Source organism: Alnus glutinosa, chromosome 2, assembly GCF_958979055.1.
Source record: "Alnus glutinosa chromosome 2, dhAlnGlut1.1, whole genome shotgun sequence".
In the NCBI taxonomy this organism is placed as follows: Eukaryota; Viridiplantae; Streptophyta; class Magnoliopsida; order Fagales; family Betulaceae; genus Alnus; species Alnus glutinosa.
The window spans coordinates 16,428,432-16,450,857 of NC_084887.1; the positions used below are offsets into that span (position 1 = coordinate 16,428,432).

Here is a 22,426-nt window from a genome sequence, read left to right on the forward strand (position 1 = left end):
TATAAAACTTGTGATAATTCCACTAGGTGAGAGATGAGTAAAGTTTCCCTAAAAAAATTTTTGAAACACACTATGCTCGTGTCAAATCGATTGATTTTTTTATTTACTTTACGGAGTTCATTATTTTTTTTTAATTAAAATCCATGTAAAATTGCAATTTTACTCTTATATATATATATATATATAAAAGAATGGTTCAACCACCCTTAGAGGTGGCTTAACAAGTGGTCAAATTTGACCTCTTAAGATGATCAAACCACCCGCCAAGAGCCTTTGAGAGTAGAGGTGACAAAACCACCCTAAAAAAGTTATTTTTAGTGGTGATTGCCCTCCAACCCTCTTTTGTCTTCTCATCTTCTTCTTCTATTTTTTGGTTTATATGTTCTAAAATTTTCTTTTATTTAATGGTACAATAGTAATTAGCTGAGGAAAAATGATAAAGTTCTAGGAAATGATCGATTTGATATAGGAACATAACACAAAGATCTCTAACATGCATTAGGATCCTCTCCAGTTGATTTTCAATCGAAGAGTAAATGTTCATTTATACACAGGAGTATTTTTGTAATTTTACATTGTGTAAAATTACAAAAATACCCATATGTATAAAGGACTAACTCTTCTCTAGTTCCTCTCAACTGGAGAGGATCCTAGTCCTTTATACCTTTTGTACCGTACGGATCAATTGGAGCCTATATAAGGCCTATAGATAAATTCAGTAATCTAGCGTAAAACACAAAATTAGTATTCCCTCTCATCCCATAACAAAACATTAAAATTTTAGTATCTACAAATAATAATAATAATAATAATAATAAACTTTTTAGTATTAATTGAAGGAAAATTACACACTTAACCTGCAAGTGCAAATGTTTCTAATAAAGCCTTTTTATTATGGGCCGTCATAAGTGTTATAGTTTTTTCATTAGTCAAAATCTAATTTTAAATGTTTTATAAGAAATAAAAAAAAAAAAATGAAGTTAAATCTTGAACATTGAGAAAACTATGCTGTATGCTATAATTTAATTTTTTTTTTTAAAAAAAAAAAATATGCCCACCGATACTCATCCAAATTTGAACTGTTACAATTCCCTAAGCATATGTACCAAAATTTATTACAAAAAGAAATCATTATTAACAAAGGGAAGGGAAGGGAAGGGAAGTAAAAAAAAATCATTAATTCAAAAGAAGCTTATTATTGATGATTTGGACGTCTTTTCAAGCTTGTAACCAAATATTTATGTTTCACAATACGCAGAGAGACTTATGCACCACCAATGTCCTTATTTGATAGCAGATATATTTATTTTTTATTTTTATTACTATAAACATATTTGGAAACTTATCCTTTGTAGTGTTTGAACTAAGTCCCAGATCCAGCCAACCTCCGCCTTGAGGCATTTGAAACAGACACCTGACCAAGCCTATCCGCCTCTGTCGATACCATCCGTTCTTTGAGTGGCATATAATGCCGCAGCCATACGCCAGTATAAACCTGAATTATCATCAGAGAGATCACTACTAAAATGAGAGAACAGCAACAACAACAACAACAACAACAAAAAATGTAATAAAATGCCGAAACAAAACAAAACAAAAAAACATGTGAAGTACTGATTCATATTCCCAAGTAATTATCATTCTAGTGTACCAAATGTGCACTTAAGAAAAAAGTTGGAGACGCACAACGCGAGATACTCATCATTTTGTTAGAGGATCAAAATTCACACAAAATTCATCACAAAAAGGAAAAACTAAGTAAAGAAAATTGAAGGGGAAAAATATTAAGATTTGAGGAATTAACCTGTTGTGGTCTCATTATCTTTGTATCAGGATCATCCAGAGACTCTCTCCAGTGTGATAAGTACCCAGCCATTCGTGGGATTGCAAATAAAACAGGGAAGAACTCCGTGGGAAATCCCATTGCCCTGATTAATGAGAATTTAGTACTTACATACCAGTTATGTGCTCAGACGAAATTCAACATAACTTACAGTAAGAGCAGTGAAATTAATGATATTTGGGTGTACCTATATATTAACCCCGAGTAGAAATCAACATTTGGATATAGCTTCCTCTTAACAAAATACTCATCAGATAGTGCAGCCTTCTCCAAAGCAACAGCAACCTACAAATGGTATAAAGCTAAAAGAATTAAAACCAGAAAGTTTAGATTGTCATATTCAAGAAATCCTTGGGTAGTGGCATGCTATCGAACACGTAACTGTTAAGAAAAAATCCTCAATAGTGAATTGGAACAGAACAGAATCTAATCATGACTAGAATAAATAAAGTTCATGTCTTTGTTATATTCATCATATTAATGCCCGTAAGAACCACAGAGTTTATATTCATCACATTTATATTCAGTTTCGTCACAATTTACACCAACAGAGTTAAAGCCTTGTACAGTAATAGATTGTAAGTTCTACACTCCATTAACCTAGGAGATATTTTAATCTTTATAACTCAATTATCCATTCATTGAATTATCTACCCTCTAATTAACTTTGAGATGTTTTAATTGACTTTAATTAAACTTCGATGTTTTAATCATTGATTTTGATAGCAGCGCTCATAATTTATTAAACGTCTTTTATATCAGAACTGTGCTAGCGCTCAGAATAACAGATTGTGCAATGAACAGTAGACATTCTGTCCTCTATGAAGAAATATAAGAGAGTAGAAAAACACCTCAATCAAAGGATCCCGGCCAACAATGGAGAATACTTCCTCTGCCAGTTTCTTTATCACCTTTGCCCTTGGATCATAGTTTTTATACACACGATGCCCAAAACCTGACATCTTGCGCTTCCTGGAGAAATGAAATAGGATAAGAATATAAATCAAAGTTCATAAACAAACAAATACCACATTTCATGTAAAGGTCGTTATCGCCTGTTAGTGAAATAATCGTGATATAACAATAATTACCTGTTTTTCACACCCTCAATGAACTCTGGGATGTTGTCAGCAGTTCCAATCTCACTCAGCATCTTAAGAACAGCCTACAACAAACAAGATAATAAGAAAAACATACCTGCTGGTGGCACAAAACATAATTTGAGCATAACAGTTGGGAAAAAGATTGAATAAAAAGACCTAAATAGTAATTATTTTGCTTACAATAGAAAATTCTTTCATGCTGTCCATAGTGGAGTTCAATTACAGTACTGCCTTTCTAGCAGGAAAAAGACTATGAGAAAGAGATCATGCTATTATGCATACCTCATTAGCTCCACCGTGAAGAGGACCATACAGTGCTCCAACAGCACCAGCGAGTGCAGTGTATACATCAACACCACTGCAGAGACAGCCAGGTATGTGAAAAAAGAGTTTAGTGCTGATTTATTTTATATATATATATATATATATATATATATATATATATATATATATAAGTACATAAAGAAGAATTACAATCAAGAACAACAAACTAGGATTGGGCAATCCAACGAGAAGCACCAAAACAAACAGAGAAAACATAAAGTAAAAGGGAATGCATCAAATGAATGACTTGATTCTTGGTACAAACACCAAGAAACGTGACTGTCAATAAAGACAGTAAGATAGCGTGGATAAGGGCATGACTGTCGCAAAACCCTTCAATCCTACCCAAACCCCCAGTGCTGATTTATTTTGAACGTGTGCTAAGATGCCTACCTTGATGCTATATGCCGAGCAGCAGCTGTGGAGCAATTCATTTCATGTTCTGCATGCAGTATGAAGAGAATATCTAGAACTCGAGCTAGTCGAGTATTAGGTTTATATGACCTATTGCCTCTGAAAGTTTGTAGGAAGAAAATTTTAGTTAGGTTAGAGGAGGCATAATTCCATATCTCCAAAATAACAATAACTCCATTGAAAAAAAATTATTAAAAAGAAAAATAAAAAAGGAGTCAGTTCTTTCCATGCTGAAGAACAATGTACTGAAGTCATATTCCTTGGAAAGAGGATGATATGAAAAGAAGTCAACATCGCATCAGTATTGGCCTCTTAGAATAAAATAAATAAATAAATTTATTATTCTACAAAGATAATTAGTATGTGATCCACAATATCACTGAGAACAAAATATGGCTGCAATACATACAATGAATCTAGCATGTATAAGAAATTCTCTGCATAAGAAAGGTTGCTGGAAGGGAGAACTGGAGGCCTTCCTGCTATCCTCAAATAAGCTGCTGCAGCAATGGTGGGTGCCTGCAAATAAATATTGATTTTACATAAATTAGTTGGAAAATACCAAGTAAGTGTACTGCAAACCTATAGTAGCCAGCATACTACCAAAAATTTAACTGGGCACCTTGTACAAATTGCAAAATCCAGCATTTACAATAATTGAAGCACTTTAGCTAAGGCGCAAAGCCAAAAGAAAGAAAGTAAATTGAATAAGCAAACCTTCCCGAGAACACGTGCTATTTGTTTGTCTCTCACTTGTTTTGACCTGTAAAGATCTTGGCCCTGTATCAAGAAGAATATAATAATCAGATATGTCAAAAAGCCTCTTGTAATCAATCACAAATTAACACATAGACTCGCACAATTATTTAGCAAACTCCATCACAAAAGTTCATACCACAACAAGGTCACTTAGATAAGGAAACTGAGAGATCAATATATTTTTAAAGGTGGATGCCACTGGTAACTAAGCGCTTTTTTTTTTTTTTTTTTTTTGTGTGTCCAAGGGGAAGAGGGAGGGGGGGCGGTGTAAAAGCAAGACTGTCTATTATTTAAGTACAAAATGAACATCATCTTATGGTAATTTGCTGCAGTAACATTTTCCAAAACAGCAAGGATAAGGGGATGCAACTTATCCACATTCTGAATTGTAACACTATTCACATGTCAAGAATTGTTAAACAACTGCATCCCCCAATGTTAGCTTTCTTGTTAGTTTTCAATGAAGTAAATCGATCTGTCAGTTTATTTGCCCAACCGTGAAGATGGGAATAAACTTCCACGCTGTTCAATTATCAAGAAATAATTGCAGGAAAGTAAATCTCAAGAAAAGTGGAATAAAGGAAAATGAAAAGAAATTGCTTTAGCCATAACAATTTAATTTACAAGAAAAGTCTCGGAAAATAGTTTGAACTTTCCCACAACATAGTAATCCATTGTAACTTTAGGATGAGATTGAGGCAGAGTATTTTTGGCAAGGATAAAACAAGTGGAGTCCACATCTTTTACCAAACACCAAATGAACATAAACTCATGGAAATCATTTCTTTTTTCCTTTTCCTGTCAATAAAATGAAGCCTTCACTTAAATTGGCGGAATTTCTTGATTTTGGTGGAGAAATTGGATGTGGAAGAACTTTTACAAGCTTGCACTTCAGAAGAAACATTAACCAACATAACACATACACAATGTGCTACAATACATGGTAGCTGTAAGATACCAATGCCTACTCATAAGTGTACATATGAAACAATACCTCAAACTCAAAATATCAAACTTACTCTAAGAGCAGGATTGGCATCAGGATGAAAGACAGAAAGAGCACTCATCGCACTGACAAGTACACCCATTGGGTGAGCATCATGAGGCATTGCCTGTATAATATCCTACAAAACAAATTTAAGAAGATGCCTTTCGGTCAAATAAAACTGCAAATTAACATAAAAAGGAAGGCAAATTTATCAGAGCTCGTTCTATCATTGTTCTGCAAGCAATAGATATGGTTGTTTCTTGATGCTAAAGATTAAAGTTGAAGTAATCCATCATAACTCAAAAGTCCTTACTAGTTAAGTAATTGGATGTCCTAGGACAAACATCTTTTATTACATCTATATAGCTAGCACAATTCCAGAAAGATTACGGGTGTGTTTGATAACCTTTTTTCAGGAGGTGTTTTTTGTGTTTTGGTTGAAAAAGTGTTCTTGATGTGACATAAGGTTGAAAGATGTTTTGAATTTTGTGTGTTTTGTATTGAAAGCTTTTGTTAATGTTTTGACTTTTTTGGTAGAAAGGAAAAAGGAAATAGAGAGTTTGTTAGCAAACACACCCTACATTTTCCACCAAAAGCAAATTTAGAGCCATACTCAAATTTTTCCGAACAAAAATACAGTTGTCTTAATCATGCTCCTTTTGCTGAATACAATCTTGGAAACTGAGATGGTGAAAATCATAAAAGTCCACAATGATATAAATCATTATACTGTGCTGATAGGGATGTTTTATGCTTGATCTGATTTGCAAAATTTACTGTCATGCCATGGCACAATAAATAAAAGATATAATATTGAAATTCCTGGAGGTTAAAATAATGTAATATGCCTAGCCCATGCCATCCATGAGAACAAACATGTAATGTTTATGCAAGCTTTAAGTGGTTAAGGCAAAGAATCAATAAGTGAGCAGCAAATTAAGTGAGCAACATCACTCTCCCTAGCTATGGAAACAGAAAATAGAAGAAAAGGGTTGTATATTATTATGTCCTCTCAAGTAGCAGTGATTTCTAACAGGATATTTGAGGTTCATCAGCTAGCCTTGATCAAAACAGAGGAATAGCCCCAGTTATCCGCTAAAAACAGTATTATGCCATCTATCTAGAGATAGTTGCGACTGAATCTTTCACAAGATGTGCATACAAGTAATTTCAAATTATGACCAAACCAAGAAGTCAGATTACTTCTTTTTTTTCAAAGTATCTCCAATAATGGCCCTTTTTTCAGGATACATAATGAATTTATTGAAAATAAAGAGGAGAACAACTCAAGTACATGGGAAACACACAAAAGGTCCTCCTAGAAGTTACAATCAAGAACCCAAGAAATCAAGAAAATCCAATGAAGGATACAAGATCCCACATGTCACTGCTTTTTTCTTTTGTCAAAGCACCTTTTGCTTCCATTGGAGAAATCAATTTCAATCAAATTTTATACTAGGCAACGCAATTCAGGTAGTCTTCCCCTACCAAAAGTCCATTGCCCATGATGGAGTGAACCCCATTCCAAAAGGGAAGAGGTACCACTTTACTATAAAGATTAGTCATTCATTCAGGTGGCAACCCATTTTTAAAATCTAACAAAAAAAGAGATTTTTTAATAAATCAGACTAAGTGAGTTTTTTTTTTATTTACAAGAAGATGTTGGAAGTGCTGGTCCAACTCAATTGTATTAGTTGGGACAAGTAACATGCACATTCCAATTAAAATATTTATTATCAAAGGTATAAACAAAATACAAAACCTCTTCCATAATAAATATAGGTATGCAAGAAAAGAGGCACTCAACTGAGATAAAAAGAACCCGTTGTCTAAAGCACAAGCTGGTGGAAGACACTTCTCTTTTGTTGCTCAGAAGAGATTTCAGTAGCTGCCTCTTACTGGCAGTCAACCAAAGAGCAAATGGAAGCCCATATGTACAACAGCCCATATCCATCAACAAACAGCGTCTTCTATTTTTCAAAAATTCTTTCACCCACAAGTTGCCAATAATTCTTCTTTTATTAAAAAGTGCATCAATTTCCTTAAAGGAGCCGAGGGGCGCAACCCTAATACACATGAAGTATGCAAAAAAGACAAAAATCCAACTCAGAAAAATTGCAAATGGGCAGACTATTGAAGTTTTGAACACTGCTATCCATGTGTAGAGGGATTCGAACAACATATTTTTCAACTCCAACATTGAAATCTCTCGATCTTCAAAGCTCTTTGCATTCCAATCTCTCCAAATACACCACATTAAACATAAAGAAGCCAACCTCCTTTATGTTGGTGTCAGCCCCTCCAAGTCTTCCTTCGGTAATCCCTAGGTTTTCGGGTCCTGTAGCCGGTCTTTCTGCTGCTTATTCTCTTCTTCCGGCACCGGAGACGCCTTTCACAGTATCTCCGATTACCCATACGGATCCGGCGAGTCTCTTAGTTGGGCCTGGTCCCTCCAGCGGTTCTAGGGTTGTTGCTCCCCCCTTGCCTAGCAGCCATGGGTCTGATACCTTGTAGATCTCTTCGGCTGAGATGGATGAGAAGTTGATGTTTGAGTGAGAGTTAGATGTTAGGAAGAAGGCTGCTGGATTTTCGGAGAGGTTGTCCGAGGAGTGGACGGTGACTGAGGAGCATGGCGAGAGGTTCAGGGCTATTATAGACGAAATGATTAAATGTCAGAAGACCAAGGGCAAGAGGGAGCTTCTGAATCTACAAAGCTCTGTTAATTATGGCGCCATTAAAGCTTCTCCTAGGTGTAGGAAATGCAAGACCCACATGATGTAGGGTTGTATCTCGGGTCCTTAGGTTTACTTCCTTGTGTTATTGTTTGGGTTCTTTTGTGGGTGCTTTTGTTTGGGCTCTTTTGTGGGTTATTTTTGGGTGTCGCTTTGGTTTTTAGTGGGTTTTCGGGTTAGCTTTTGTTTCTTCTATGTATACCACATGTGTACTTAAGGGCGCCTTACGCTTCTTTTCTCAATAAAATTTTGCTTACTTATCAAAAAAAAAAAAGAAGCCAACCTCCAAACTTCTAAAGCATTACGATTTCCCATTTGTCATCTCCAACTTACAAACATCTCTCTCATCTTTCTAGGCATAATAACCCAAACACCACCAAACAAATGGAAAAACGAGCTCCATAATTTTCTTGCAATTTCACGACAAAGAAGGAGATGATCAATAAATTCCCTACTTTTCTTGCACATAGAGCACCAATTCACCACAAAGACATTAATCTTCCTCAAGTTATCCAAAGTCAAGATTTTTCCTAAGGCCACCATCCACACAAAGAATGCCACTTTCGATGGAACCTTAACTTTCTAAATACTCTTCCAAGCAAAGAGGAACTTACAGGATTGGATAACACATGATAGTAAGACTTCTCTTCAAAAAAAATTTCCTTTTGGAAGGGATCCAACAAATTCTATACTCACCTGCTTGCCTTACTCTATGAGAATACAATAGCTCAAAGAAAGAAGATACCACTTCCACCTCCTAATCATGCACTAGTCTGGTAAAGAATATATTCCAATGAAGATTTTCATTTTGAAACTACATATGATTTGCCAGCCATGCATCCTTACAACGTGCAATACTAAATAAGTCCGGATAAGCAATCTTCAAGGGTTGTTCTCCACACCATAAATTATGCCAAAACCTCACCTTGGATCCATCTCCCACCTCATACCTAACAAATTTAGATAAAACTTCCCAGCCCCTCCTTATAAATTTCCACACTCCCACTCTGAAGGGTCCCACAACCTCCTTATAACACCAATCTCCCCTCAAATTATCGTACTTAATCTCCACCATCAATCTCCACAAGGCCTCCCTCTCCATAGCATACTGCCACAACCACGTTCTCAAAACAGCTCGGTTGCACTGAATCAGATTTTTTACCCCCAATACTCCTGTTGTAGTAGAAATTTTCGACTACTTCCACTAAATGAAACTTAAACTCATCACCAAGCCCACCCCCGTAGAAAATCCCTTTGAAGTTTTTTAAGTCTATTAGTCACACCTACCCAAATAGGGAAGAGAGACACAAATAAAATGTCGGCATATTAGAAAGTGTTTTTTTAATCGAAATCAACCTGCCTCCATTAGATACATAGTCTCTTTCAGCCCACCAAATGATGTTCCATTTTCTCAATAATGTCATTCCAAATAGTAAAGGCCTTGTAAGAAGCTCCCAAAGGAAGACCCAAATACTTCATTAGCAAAGAAGCCACTCTGCACCCAAGAATACTAGCCCAACCCTCGACATCACCCACATCTATAGGAACTATCTCTAATTTGGGCAAATTAATTTTCAGCCCTAATACCACTTCAAAACATAAGAGACACAGCATATGATGAAGTTGTTCAAAATTAGTTTAACAAAAGATCAAAGTATCATCAGAAAATAATAAATGCGACGCTATAATTTCTTCATTATTCCTCAACCCACCCAGCAATCTCTATTTGAGTGACCTCCCTTAATATTATGATTTAAGGAACACAGCAATCTCTTTAATTCACAATTTCCTCTATTAGCTGACTTCACACTCAAATTTGGAACACTGCTCACACCATTTTGATTTCGACTGGCTTCAATCGCTGTGAAAAAAACCAACAATTGATCCTTTTTTTTTTGATAAGTAAGAAGAAAATTTTATTAGAAAAACGAAAAGCGCAATCAAGTATACAGGGGGTATACAAGAGAGACAATTAAGAAGAAGAAGAAGAAAGCAATACAAGGAAATCGTTATAACTAATCTCTAGAGGTGCTAAATACGCAGCCGTCCAGGAGTACAAAGAATGAAGAAAAAAGGAAGTGAGCTCCTCTATGGTTCTTTCTCTGTCCTCAAACTGTCTATCGTTGCGTTCCGTCCACAAGCACCACATAAGACAACAAGGAGCCATCTTCCACACGACCGCACTACGGGACCGTCCCCCCGACCACCAACATGCAAATAAGTCTATCACCCGAGAAGGCATCACCCAATACAGACCGAACCGGCTAAGGATGACATACCAAAGAGCGCGTGCAAAGCTCGCAATGAAGAAGAAGATGATCCACAGTCTCCCCGGTCGTTTTACACATGCAGCATCTATCAATCACAATGACACGCTTCTTTCTGAGATTGTCCAAGGTGAGGATTTTCCCTAACGCTGCCGTCCAAGCGAAGAAGGCCACTTTCAATGGGGCCTTGGTCCGCCAAATACTTTTCTAGGGGAAAAAAGAAGCTTCTTTGCAGGCAAGAGCCTTATAGAATGATCTAACATCAAAAAACCCTTTGCGAGAGAGGGTCCACCAAAGCCTGTCCCCCCCATCTTGAGTCACCTTGGATGCATACAGTAAGGAGAAAAAGGAAGCCATAACGTCCACCTCCCAATCGTGAACATCACGGAAAAATCTGACATCCCACTGATAGGAGCCACTTACCACTACCAAATGGTCTTCTACCAAAGAATCCTTGACACAAGCTATATCATATAGAACTGGAAAGGCTTCCTTGAGGGACATCTCTCCACACCAAACATCATCCCAAAAACGAATTCTCGACCCATTACCCAAGATAAGTCTGGTATATCTACAAAACAAGCTCCACCCCTTCCTAATGTTCTTCCAACTCCCCACACCGTGAGACCCAAGGGGATCTAAGGAACACCAACCAGCCCTAGTAGAGCCGTACTTCGCATCCACCACGGATTTCCACAGAGCTTCTCTCTCATAAGCATAACGCCACAACCACTTCCCTAACAGCGCCTTGTTGAAAATTCTCAAGTTTCTTATGCCCAAACCACCTTCAGAAATAGGATGACAAACCTTGGACCAACTGACCAAGTGGTATTTGAATTCGTCGCCTATGCCACCCCACAAAAAGTCACGATGCAGCTTCTCAATGCGACTAGCAACACTGGAGGGAATAGGGAATAGAGAGAGAAAATATGTAGGAAGGTTGGTGAGAGTACTCTTTATAAGGGTAACCCTACCCCCCTTCGACAAATACAACCGCTTCCAGCTTGCCAACCGCCTCTCAATCTTCCCTACAACTTCATCCCAACAAGACTTAGCCTTGAAAGGAGCTCCCAACGGAAGACCAAGATACTTTATAGGAAGAGAGGACACTCCACAACCCAATATGTTAGCCAGACCGTCCATATTATCCACCTCACCCACAGGAACCATCACAGATTTGGCCAGATTAATCTTCAATCCTGACACAGCTTCAAAAGAAATAAGTAGCATACGAAGATAATGAAGATGATCAGAATTAGCCCCACAAAAGACTAAAGTATCGTCTGCGAACAATAGGTGAGAAATGTTAATAGCTTCGCTGTTGCCAGAACCCACAGAGAACCCTGAAAGGTAGCCCTTTTGAACAGTAGCGACGAAGAACTTACTAAGAGCCTCCATCACAATGACGAACAATAGTGGTGACAGAGGATCACCCTGTCTAAGTCCACGAGAGCTACTGAAAAAACCGGTTGGGGAGCCATTCACCAGCACAGAGAATCGCACCGTAGATATGCAGTGCGCTATCCAAGAGCACCATCTCTCCCCAAAGCCACATCTTCTCAACATATACAGTAAGAAATCCCAGTTAACGTGGTCGTAGGCCTTCTCAACATCCAACTTACAAAGTAACCCTGGTTCGCCGGATTTGATTCGACTATCCAAGCACTCATTGGCAATAAGAACTGAATCAAGAATTTGCCTGCCTTTCACAAAAGCATTTTGAGGGGATGATATAATCTTCTCCACCACCTTTTTGAGTCTATTTGCAAGGACTTTTGCAATGATCTTGTACACACCACTAACAAGACTGATAGGACGAAAGTCCTTTAGATCCACAGCCCCAGACTTCTTCGGAATTAAGGCAATAAAAGTGGCGTTAACACTTTTAACAAACTTGCTTTGAGAGTGAAAGTCCCAGAAAACCCTCATAAGATCTGTCTTGATCACATCCCAGCAGTCTTGGAAAAACGCAAGAGAAAACCCATCTGGACCAGGTGCCTTGTCTCGATTCATGCTTTTCACCACCTCTAAGACCTCCACCTCCTCGAAAGGAAGTTCTAAAGAAGAGGCCTCAGCTGCATCCAAGGTGTCGAAAGCAATATTATCCATTCTAGGTCTCCATGGGAAGGGTTCTGTAAAGAGAGACTCATAGAATTGAGCCACATGTTCTCTGATAACCTGCTGGTCGGATGAAACAGAGCCATTGATGGAGAGCGACTCTATGGAATTAGACCTCCTGTTCGAGTTAGCAATCCGGTGGAAGAATTTAGTGCATTTATCACCCTCTTTCAGCCACAGAACCCTAGACTTCTGTCTCCAACTAATCTCTTCCTGCAAGGTAGAGTTCTCCAGATCTCTGATGACCGCACATTTCCTCTCCTTTTCTTCAGAAGATAAACCTTGTTGTTCCTCCAACCTATCAAGAGTACATAACTCTTCCATGTGCAATTTTTTGCGAAACTCCACATTGCCAAACTCCTGTTCATTCCATCTGTTGAGATCAACCTTTAAGGCCTTAAGCTTTTGAGTGAAGATGAAGCTAGGAGAACCCTGGAAGCGATAAGATTCCCACCAAAGCCGAACCCTATCCACAAACCCTTCAGCCTTCAACCACATATTCTCAAACTTGAACGGTCTGGAACCCCATTGAATGCCGCTACAATCCAGAAGGATAGGGAAATGATCAGAACACAATCTAGGAAGCCTTTTCTGAATAGACCCTGGAAACTTGACCTCCCAATCTGGAGAGACAAGAAATCTGTCAATACGAGACCAGGAGGGGTTCTCCTGATTATTGGACCACGTGAAAGTCCCTCCAGCGAGAGGAAAGTCCATGAGGCCCTGCTCGAAAATAAAGTCTGAGAACTCCATCATAGCAACGTTAAGGCGACCTTCCCTAGACCTTTCAGCAGGAAAACGAATGACATTGAAATCACCCCCAATGCACCAAGGCATCTCCCACCAAGAAGCAAGGCCAGCCAGCTCGTCCCAGAGCAATCTTCTAACAGAGTCAAGGTTAGGACCGTATACCCCCGCGAAAGCCCAAGCAAAGTCATCGGCAACGCTCCTAAAAGAACAAGCGACAACAAACTCCCCCACATACACATCTAATTTCTCAACAACCCTTCTATCCCACATGATAAGAATACCACCAGAGGCCCCGCATGAGGGTAAGTAACACCAATCAACGAAGTGACATCCCCAAAGGCGCCTCACTAAGCTGTTGGAGATGAACTCCAATTTGGTTTCTTGCAAGCAAATAATGTCTGCCTTCCATTGTCCAATTAGGTTTTTAACTTTCAACCGCTTGCTACCCTCATTTAAGCCCCTGACATTCCACGAGAGAATTTTTGGCTTCATAAAATACCTCCAATCGCCCTCCCTTTACACCTACTCTGAGAGCTGCTTCCGCTTCTCGCATCATAATTAATAGAACAAGATAATCTATTAAGTTCTCTATTGAACTTATTGCCCGCTTTCAGAGAAGAACCCGTCTCCTTCTTGTCATTTTCAGCAAGGATAGCCTCGAACACGGCTGAAAGCTGACCTTCATAGCCATCACACGTGACCCCCACCGACTGGCTATACTCCATAATCGCCTTCAAGAAGTCCATTGGAGATATTATACCGGATAAACCCCTGAAATTATCACCCGGACAGCAGCACAAAGGAGCCGGCTCTTCCTCCGGGGGCTCAATAAGCTTCATTCCATTCGTGGGCCCCAAACCGGAAGGGGAGAAGAGAGTAATAGAGGCATCTTCAGCTTCTAACTCCGAGGGATAAAAGCCCGAAGGCATCAAAGGATCCAACGAACTCCGACCAGCCCAGACAACCATCACTGAGTCTGAACCCATCCGAACTGTGGCAGGGACTTCCGGAATTTTAGGTACAACCTCCAACCTAGAACCGGGTAGCTTAGACCCAATATTAAGAACCGGCTGGGAGGTTAAACTTTCCAAGGCAGGGACAACAGTCAGCCCTCCAGCGCAGAGCAGAGGTGGGCATATGCCGGTGTCCACCACGTTGATGAGTTGCCCGGGACCTAACTCCAACAGCTTGGAGTAGCATGCTGGAGTTTGGATATCGAGAGGAGCAGAACCACCACCGTCAGTCTCTGTGCATCCCGCAGACTGCATCGCACTCCTGGCTATACCCTTTTCTTCCTTTTCTTCCCTTGTATCCGCATCTATGATAACAGGACGAGACCCCCGCTCTGGCCTGGAAGCAGACTCGACGCATGTGATCTCCAAAGACGTGATCGTCGTAGGAGGAAGACAGAACCCGCCAGAAGTCGACGCTCCCTCCGGAACACTCCCACCGGAACCCGACACTGCCAGCGGTTCTGTTACTGTAGGCGTTACTATAGGCGTAGCCCGATCAGCTGTAGAAACACTTGGGTTGGGCTTAGATTTCGGAACCCAACAAGTCCTCTGCTTTTTCTTCTTTCTGTTCTTTTTTCTCTTCCGCCTGTCACCATTGGGCTTGAAGCCCGGCCCAACCAACAGCAGCCCTTCACGCACACTACTCAGTGCTCGGTCCACCTCATTTTCAACTTCTCCAGCTGGCTCTGCCAGAGCAGCAGGGAAGGTAGCGTGTCTTTCCCTCCAAACTTCTGAAAACCGTCGCTTTTTTCACCAAAGGAGTAGTCTGACTTGCCTCGGAAAACAGCATGGGACTTTGCTTCCGAAATAGGAAAACTCCTGTCCCCCTGCACAGTGTCGAAGGCATAACGGTCATGATGGTCTTTACCCAAGAGTTGCTCCGGCTGAACCTTCTTCAACCCTTCCTCCTCCGGTCGGCGAGGACCTGTGCATAGCACTTCAGCATAAGATGGTGCTTTGTCTGTGGTTGAACCAGTAGCAGCGTCAGTGCCGGCTCCATTATCTTGAACCCGCTCCATCGCAGGCGGAGGTCCAGTCCATACCAGAACTTTCCCTGCTGAGTCTGAGAGGAAGTCCCTGGTCTTACCCAGCTCAGCCAAGAAACTGCTCCATCCCCACCCATTCCGTCCTTCAGGAATGTAAATAATCCCTTTCAAACCTCCCAAGGCATAGGCTGCTACTTCGATAAAACTTCCAGCTGTGTTGCCTCCTCGCCTAACAATGAAGACCTTGGACCCCTCCTTGAAAGACCTTACAAAATCCTTCCCTGTAAACCTCAGCACACTCTCCAGGGTCGAGAGCAACCATCCACAGCTCTGGGCACCAAGCAGTACGAGCCCTGAAAATCTCCTCCTCCTTTCCTCCACTCTTACCACCGAAGCACCTTCTATCACCGAGAAGACAAACGTCTTGGATTCCACACAGCACCACCTCTCCATTCCTAATCTACTCTAAAGATCCTCAATTAAAATTAACTAATCAGAAGAAAACCATAAGATGGAAGCTACCTACTTGTGGAAGGAGGAATTTTCATCCTATGGTTTGACAAATTTTTGAGATGACCAAAACCTTCACATGACATCCCCACTACATGACAAAAAAAATTACCCTCTCAACCACCCAATTTGAAGACATTGAATAAGCCACTCCTTGCTCCTCAACTACAGCAAGTGGATGAATATTCAACGGCTCACTTCCCTTACTCTCCTCATATGGACAAGTCACCAAAACCAAAGATAGATGAGTCACATCCCCACAAGAGAACAAACTTTTATCAACCTCAAACCCATCTCCATTCAAACTGTTTAACATCATCCCCTCAAAATTCTGACCCTCGAAACCTCCTTCCCCCACCCCATTCTCCAAAAGCACTAGAGGGGTCCCGAAACATAAATTCAAACTGGGGATCCACCATCTACCTCCTAATGCAAATATTGATCACCCAAGTGAGACTCGACCCTCTGAATTGAAGAACTCTCCAAACGCATCCCCACTTCCAAGGACATATTCACCCCCAAACCTTTCCCTTCATCAATACCTCCTGAACAATCGTCAGACACAATACCTGATGAACTCCCGTGTAACAACAACCCACTCTCCTGCCATAGAACTTCTTCCCCACCGGCATCAAATATTCCTTTGGTCTTGTCTATGTAAGAACCAGGCATTCCGGCAGCTTCTTCTGTTTCATCTTAACGATTACCAAGCTTGCCAGAACTCCAGCATCGACTCCCCCCCCCCCCCAACCAACATCAATAAATCCTTTGATCTTGTCTATGAAAGACCCAAATGCTCTAGCAACTTCTTCCGTTGACGTCTGGACTATCGTCAGCACCCCAACATTAACTTCCTCTACGATTACAATACTCGCAACTTATTGCCAAGGTACTACCAAAGAAGTGTCTCTCTTACTAGCCTTGCTCAAACCCGCCACTTCTCATTCTTTCACTCTCCATTTCGCCTTGATTATCAGTTGAGATCAAGGCTGATACACTGCCCCACATATCGGGTCAGACCAGTCTCATGTCTTCGAAAGTGCCTGGGCTTCAGCTCTTTCCTTCACCTCAGCCTTACTGGAGACCAACTTATTCTCCCCATCTCTTGTAGGTTGCTTCCCAACCGACCCTTTGGGCTTATTTAGCCTAGCTGCCACATTGGTGCCATAATCAATTGGGCTCATTCCTTTTAAACCTACTCCTTCATTCCCTGTTACCATTTGCCTTATCACCTATAGTGGGCTTATCCATTAAGTTAACAATCTCAAGCCCATATCTTTGGCTCACTACTAATCTCTCCAGATACCTCTCCACTTCCCTTTTAAAGGAAAGCAACAATTCTTTTACAGACCAAAAAAATTAGGAGATCCCCCACGTCCGACAATGGAAAGATCAAATTGTCTCTGCCAGCTTGCCCACCAAAAAGCCCGGGTAACAGCTACTCCTACTTCCTGTCAGAAACTTCAGTTACGATTACCTTTTGTGTCCCCAAAATACCCACAATACCCCTGCTCGACGACGCTGTTTCATAAGAATATCCCTTCCCTACCAGAACCTCCACAAACGATTGCCGTCCTTTATCCTCCGGCCTCGGCATCAACAAAGAGTCATTGTGTTTCTTACCATATCTATTTCCAGAAGAATCCTTCTAAAAATAATGAACCACCTTCCTTATCTGAACAACACAGCTCCTCCATCTATTCCCTTCTCAACCCTCTGGAATGATGATGAAGCTTTGCCACCCTCATGCACCATACTCCAATACCTCCAAGAACCTATGATGGCTATTCAAACGCCTCTATGCAACGTGCACTATACTTCCCACTCTAAAAGTCCTACAAAAATCCCGAGGATTGTCTCTTCTAATCAACTCTTACACCGTCTTTAACCACCACCCCACACTCGGCTTGCCCAATAGCACCGCTCGGTAAACACCTTTGCTCCTCTCGACAAAACGAATGTTGTTCCCAATCTTACAGAATTTTGAATGCTTTAGCTTCAACATAGAAGTAACCCAAATAACCCATCGCTAATCCAACAAACTACAAAACCCTAAAATCCTTAATGATATCGCCGAAATGTGCCCTCACGCGCCGACAACACTCACGATGAGGAGAGAGAAGCTCTCACCCATGAATGTGTCATAAAAGAAGGCAGTACTATCAAATTGCCAACAATTCTAATTTTGCAAGAAAATGTTCTGCAACATAGGCTCATGGGAAGAATTGTTGTTTTTATTATATGTTGAGTACATATACCATTTCCATATGATTTTGATTTCTACTGAACTTACGCCGAAGAAAGGATCAAAACATAAGATATGTGTCAACTCCAAACATAGATTTAATATTCTGGGCCTAGAATTAGACTTCAGATTTCAATAAGAAAGAAAGAAAAGCACACCAAAATTCCCTGCGGTACGGCTGAATGCTGAGAAACAGCAAATTCCCAATCTGCTAGCTGACTTTCAGAAGGCAAATTCCCATACACTGAAAGAAAGAAGCAAATTAATTCAGATACAGAAAATTCATCAATAAAGTAGATGTAAGCTGCAAGTAAACACACAATGAGATGACCATTTAATACCTACAGATAAGTACACTATAAAAATAAATTTTTGAGGATTCAACACAATTCTGTAATAAATACATTTTATCCTTAGAAATTGTCAGTTATAATTATCACTATAATATACTTGCATTTAAGAATGAAAAGCATATCACATGTATCTCAACATAATGGCACATCTTTTTTTAGAAAATAAAAGTGTTTATTAATTGTTAATGCTTATAGAGAGTGTGATAGAGAGAGGGGGGGTAATTAAGACAATCAATCCCCTTTAGTCAGTTTTCATATGTACTTTGAAACTTTTAAATTGGTTACTTTATAATACCTCATTCTCCCTCCCAGTCTTTCTCACTCAACCTGCAACTCACCTTCAACCTCAAGAAAATGTGACCAGGTCTGAAATCGTCAATACACTTAAATTAGATTTCGTTGTGCTAGAGTTCCCCTCTTTTCTGTCACTACGCAATTATGGATTCATAATGGATGTCCTATGAATTCCTCAAATCTATTCAAGGGTTCTGAAGTGTTTGGTAACTCAGAACTAGGTTACATCTGCTCAAGAGTCTAATATATCCCGCCGTGCAATCAGGATTTCTTTGCCGGTGGATGTTGCATAGATAGCCTTTGCTAAGGAATCTTTTATTAAAAAGTTATCAAATGACACCTATGACTATTATTAGAAACCAGTACACTTCAGGAAAATTCCACAGATAACTTACTTAAGAGGTAGGCCACTTCCAAAAAGGTGCTACTTTCAGCCAACTCTTCAATTGGGTAGCCTCTATACCTAAGGATACCCTCATCGCCATCAATATAACAAATCGACGACCGAACAGGAGCTGTATTCAGATAGCCCGGGTCATAAAGTTTGAGCCCCTTGTCATTCTTTCCCGTTGTAATCTGGATGTCCAAAAGAGCAATTCCACAATTTAAAATATGTATATATGTATTAAACAAACAAAAACAAAAAACAAAAAAAAAAAGATCAGTATACTCAATGTCAACCCATCAAAGAGGTCAATGCAAAGAGTCCAATTAAACAAACACATATCTTTCTCATTTTATCATCTTAACTTGCATTAAAAATCATAGGTAATTAATTGAAACTTGAAATCATATCGATCACAAATGAAAAAGAAAGAAAAATATATTAAACCTCATATATTCTAACCATAGCTTCCATTTTCTCAACAGCCGGAAAGACCACAAATAAGAATTACCAACCACAAACACAGAAAAATTAGAACACTCCAATCAACCCCAAATCAAAACAAACCTAAATAAAGCCCCAACAAGCTCAATATTTAAAATTTAAATTACTGAACAGAACCAGTAAATGAAAACCCAACATCAAAATATCATCTTATTTCTCTTTTCAAAAATTTCCCCAGCAACCACAACTCAGAGCAAAACAAGCATCACTCACCAAAACACAAAAAATAAATAAATAAATAAATAATAAAATCTTAAAAATTGATAAGTAATAAACCAATCTTATCAAAAGCGTAAGGCGCCCCTAAGTACACTGGTAGTATATAAGAGGAGACACCTAACTAGAAAGAGAAAAGCGAACAAGAAAATCATCATAACTAATCATCAAATGGGACACAAAGACCGCAGTCCAAAAGTACAAAGTATGGAAGAAAGAGGAAATAATATCTTCCAAGGATCTCTCATAATCCTCAAAGCTCCTATCCTCTCCCTCCAAATAGTCCAAAAAAGGAAAGTGGGCAGTATTTTCCACACTGCAGCACTCCTAGGCCTTCCAGCGGACCACCAACACGCAAACAAGTCGATAACCCGTCTAGGCATAACCCAAGACATTCCGAAGTGGCTAAAGAGAACACTCCACAAAGCAAAAATATGGTGTTCTGCTACAAAAGATCAAAATATCGTCAGCAAACAAAAGATGAGAGGAACCCCATTAACCACAACAGAAATCATACGACTATCACAAAAATAAATAACAAAGGAGAAGGAGAATCCCCTTGTCTCAAACCACAGGAACTACTAAAAAACCATTGGAAGAGCCATTAACCAAGATCAAAAACCGCACAGAGGAGATACAATGGGCTATCCAAGAACACCAGTTTCCCCCAAAACTGCACCTCCTCAGCATAGAACATCGGTTGGCCAGTTGGAAAATGATATATTTGTACAAGGGTGGCAGAGTCACCCTTATCAAGAGCACCCTCGCTAATTTACCCACGTACTACATGTCCCTCTTCCTCTCTCGACGAGTGTTGCTAAACGCATTGAGAAGCTACAACATGATTGCTTATGAGGCAGGGTAAGTGAAGAGTTTAAATTTCACTTGGCGAGTTAGTCTAAGGTATGCTCTCCGATTTCTGAGGGAAGTTTGGGTATGAGAAATTTATTGGTTTTCAATCATGCTCTGTTAGGTAAGTGGATGTGGCACTATGGGATTGAGAGAGACAATAGGTGGAGAATTGTGGTGGATTCAAAATATGGCAGCTTATGGGGTGGGCGGTGCTCTCTTTAAGCCTACAGGAACCTTTAGGGTGGGGTTGTGGAAGAACATTAGAAAAGGTTGGGCGTCATTCTCAAGCTTTTCTACAATTGTGGTGGGGGATGGGACTAGGATTAGATTTTGGCATCATCTATGGTGTGGGGGATACGGTTCATAGATGGAGGCTTTGAGTCGCATGATTTTTGCTGCGGTTAATGGGGGGTCTGCTAGAAGGGTTCACAGATGGCAACACTAGCGTCTCTCATCTTCTGTTTGCCGACGATACTTTGATATTTTGTAGCGGTTGTCCCGCTCAGTTTAATCTTATCAATAATAACAACAAATCAAATAACTAAACAAACAAACGCAAATCAAAACAAAAACCCAGAGCATAAACAAGCATCACTCCACAAAATTGAACAAAACAAAGAGATACACAGACAAACCCAAACCCAAATCAAAACAAAAACAAAAACAAAATCAAATCCATTTAGGCAATTAAATCGCAAATAAAGAAAAATCCAATCTTCATATGCAAACATGTATATACATACCTTCTTCAACTCAGTGGCTTTGACGGTGCCTTCCTCAGAGACCGGGACCTGGTACTTCTTACCGGTCCTCTCGTCAACGATGGTCAGCGAGCCTCTGAGGTTCCCGGGTGGTGGGACCACGGTCTGAGCCGAGAGGCAGTGTGGCTCGAGAGCTGGCGCAACCTCGATGCAGTCAACGGACGCTGCCAGGTGCGCAGTCAGCACGGCCAAGCGACCCCGCGCCACCACTACCGATAACTCTGCCACGCTTGACATCCTCTCTCTCATCCTCTCTCTCTCTCTCTCTCCTCTCTCTTCCGTTTGTATTATTTTCGTTTGTGGGGGGTGGGGGAATAAAGAGTATGAAGAAGATCAAAGGCAATCGCCACGATAATTATCGATAATTGTATGACCGGTCTTTGGGACTTAAATTATAAATTACAAATCTTTATATGTAGTAAAAAAAATTCATAGAAAATCTTTATAGTAAATCATAATTATGAATCACTTATTGAACCTGTTTTTTGTCCACCAAATTAATAGATTTCGTTAATTTATCATGCTATACTTAATAGAAAATCAACACGTGGCTACCCTAATAATAGGGTAGGCTGTGCACCACCCCAGACATGACCGGACCACCCCAGCAACCACCTTTTTGTTATTTTTTATTTTAAAAAAAATAATAATAATTTTTAAGTTTTATTTATTTATATATTTTTTATTATAATAGAACCGTGTCGATTTTTTATTGGTATGATGTAGCAAACTAACGGAATTTGTTAATTTGGTAAACGAAAAACGGGTTCAGGGAGTGATTCGTAATTATAATTTACCACAGGGACCCTCCATGAACTTTTTATATAACAAGAAGTGATTTGTAATTTAGGTCAACCTTAACAACCAATAATGTAATTATTCATAATTATTATTTATAAAAATTTTAAAAAAAAAAAACAAACAAACAAAAAAGGGAAAAAAAAAAAAAAAAGAAACCAAAACAAAAAAAAAAAAAAACAAAAAAGAAAAGAAGAAGAAGAAGAAGAAG

General features: G+C 39.7%; 1 protein-coding gene across 2 annotated transcripts; it reads right to left on the reverse strand.

The window, feature by feature from the left end:
• Window positions 1-1,176: 1,176 nt before the first annotated feature.
• Window positions 1,177-21,735, reverse strand: LOC133861355 (citrate synthase, glyoxysomal). 2 transcript variants are annotated; one of them, XM_062297122.1, is made up of 13 exons: window positions 21,400-21,734; window positions 19,095-19,275; window positions 18,211-18,296; window positions 5,463-5,567; window positions 4,402-4,464; window positions 4,094-4,203; window positions 3,664-3,783; window positions 3,229-3,304; window positions 2,935-3,008; window positions 2,695-2,815; window positions 2,031-2,128; window positions 1,805-1,928; window positions 1,177-1,495 (listed from the first exon to the last, which is right to left on the reverse strand). In XM_062297122.1, the coding sequence occupies exons 1-13, from the start codon at window positions 21,664-21,666 to the stop codon at window positions 1,364-1,366; spliced, it is 1,557 nt and encodes a 518-aa protein (XP_062153106.1). In that variant the 5' UTR covers window positions 21,667-21,734; the 3' UTR covers window positions 1,177-1,363. The 2 variants fall into 2 exon arrangements, with proteins under 2 accessions (XP_062153106.1, XP_062153107.1); XM_062297123.1 differs by lacking the exon at window positions 3,664-3,783 and having other exon boundaries at window positions 21,400-21,735.
• Between the last annotated feature and the right edge of the window lie 691 nt (window positions 21,736-22,426).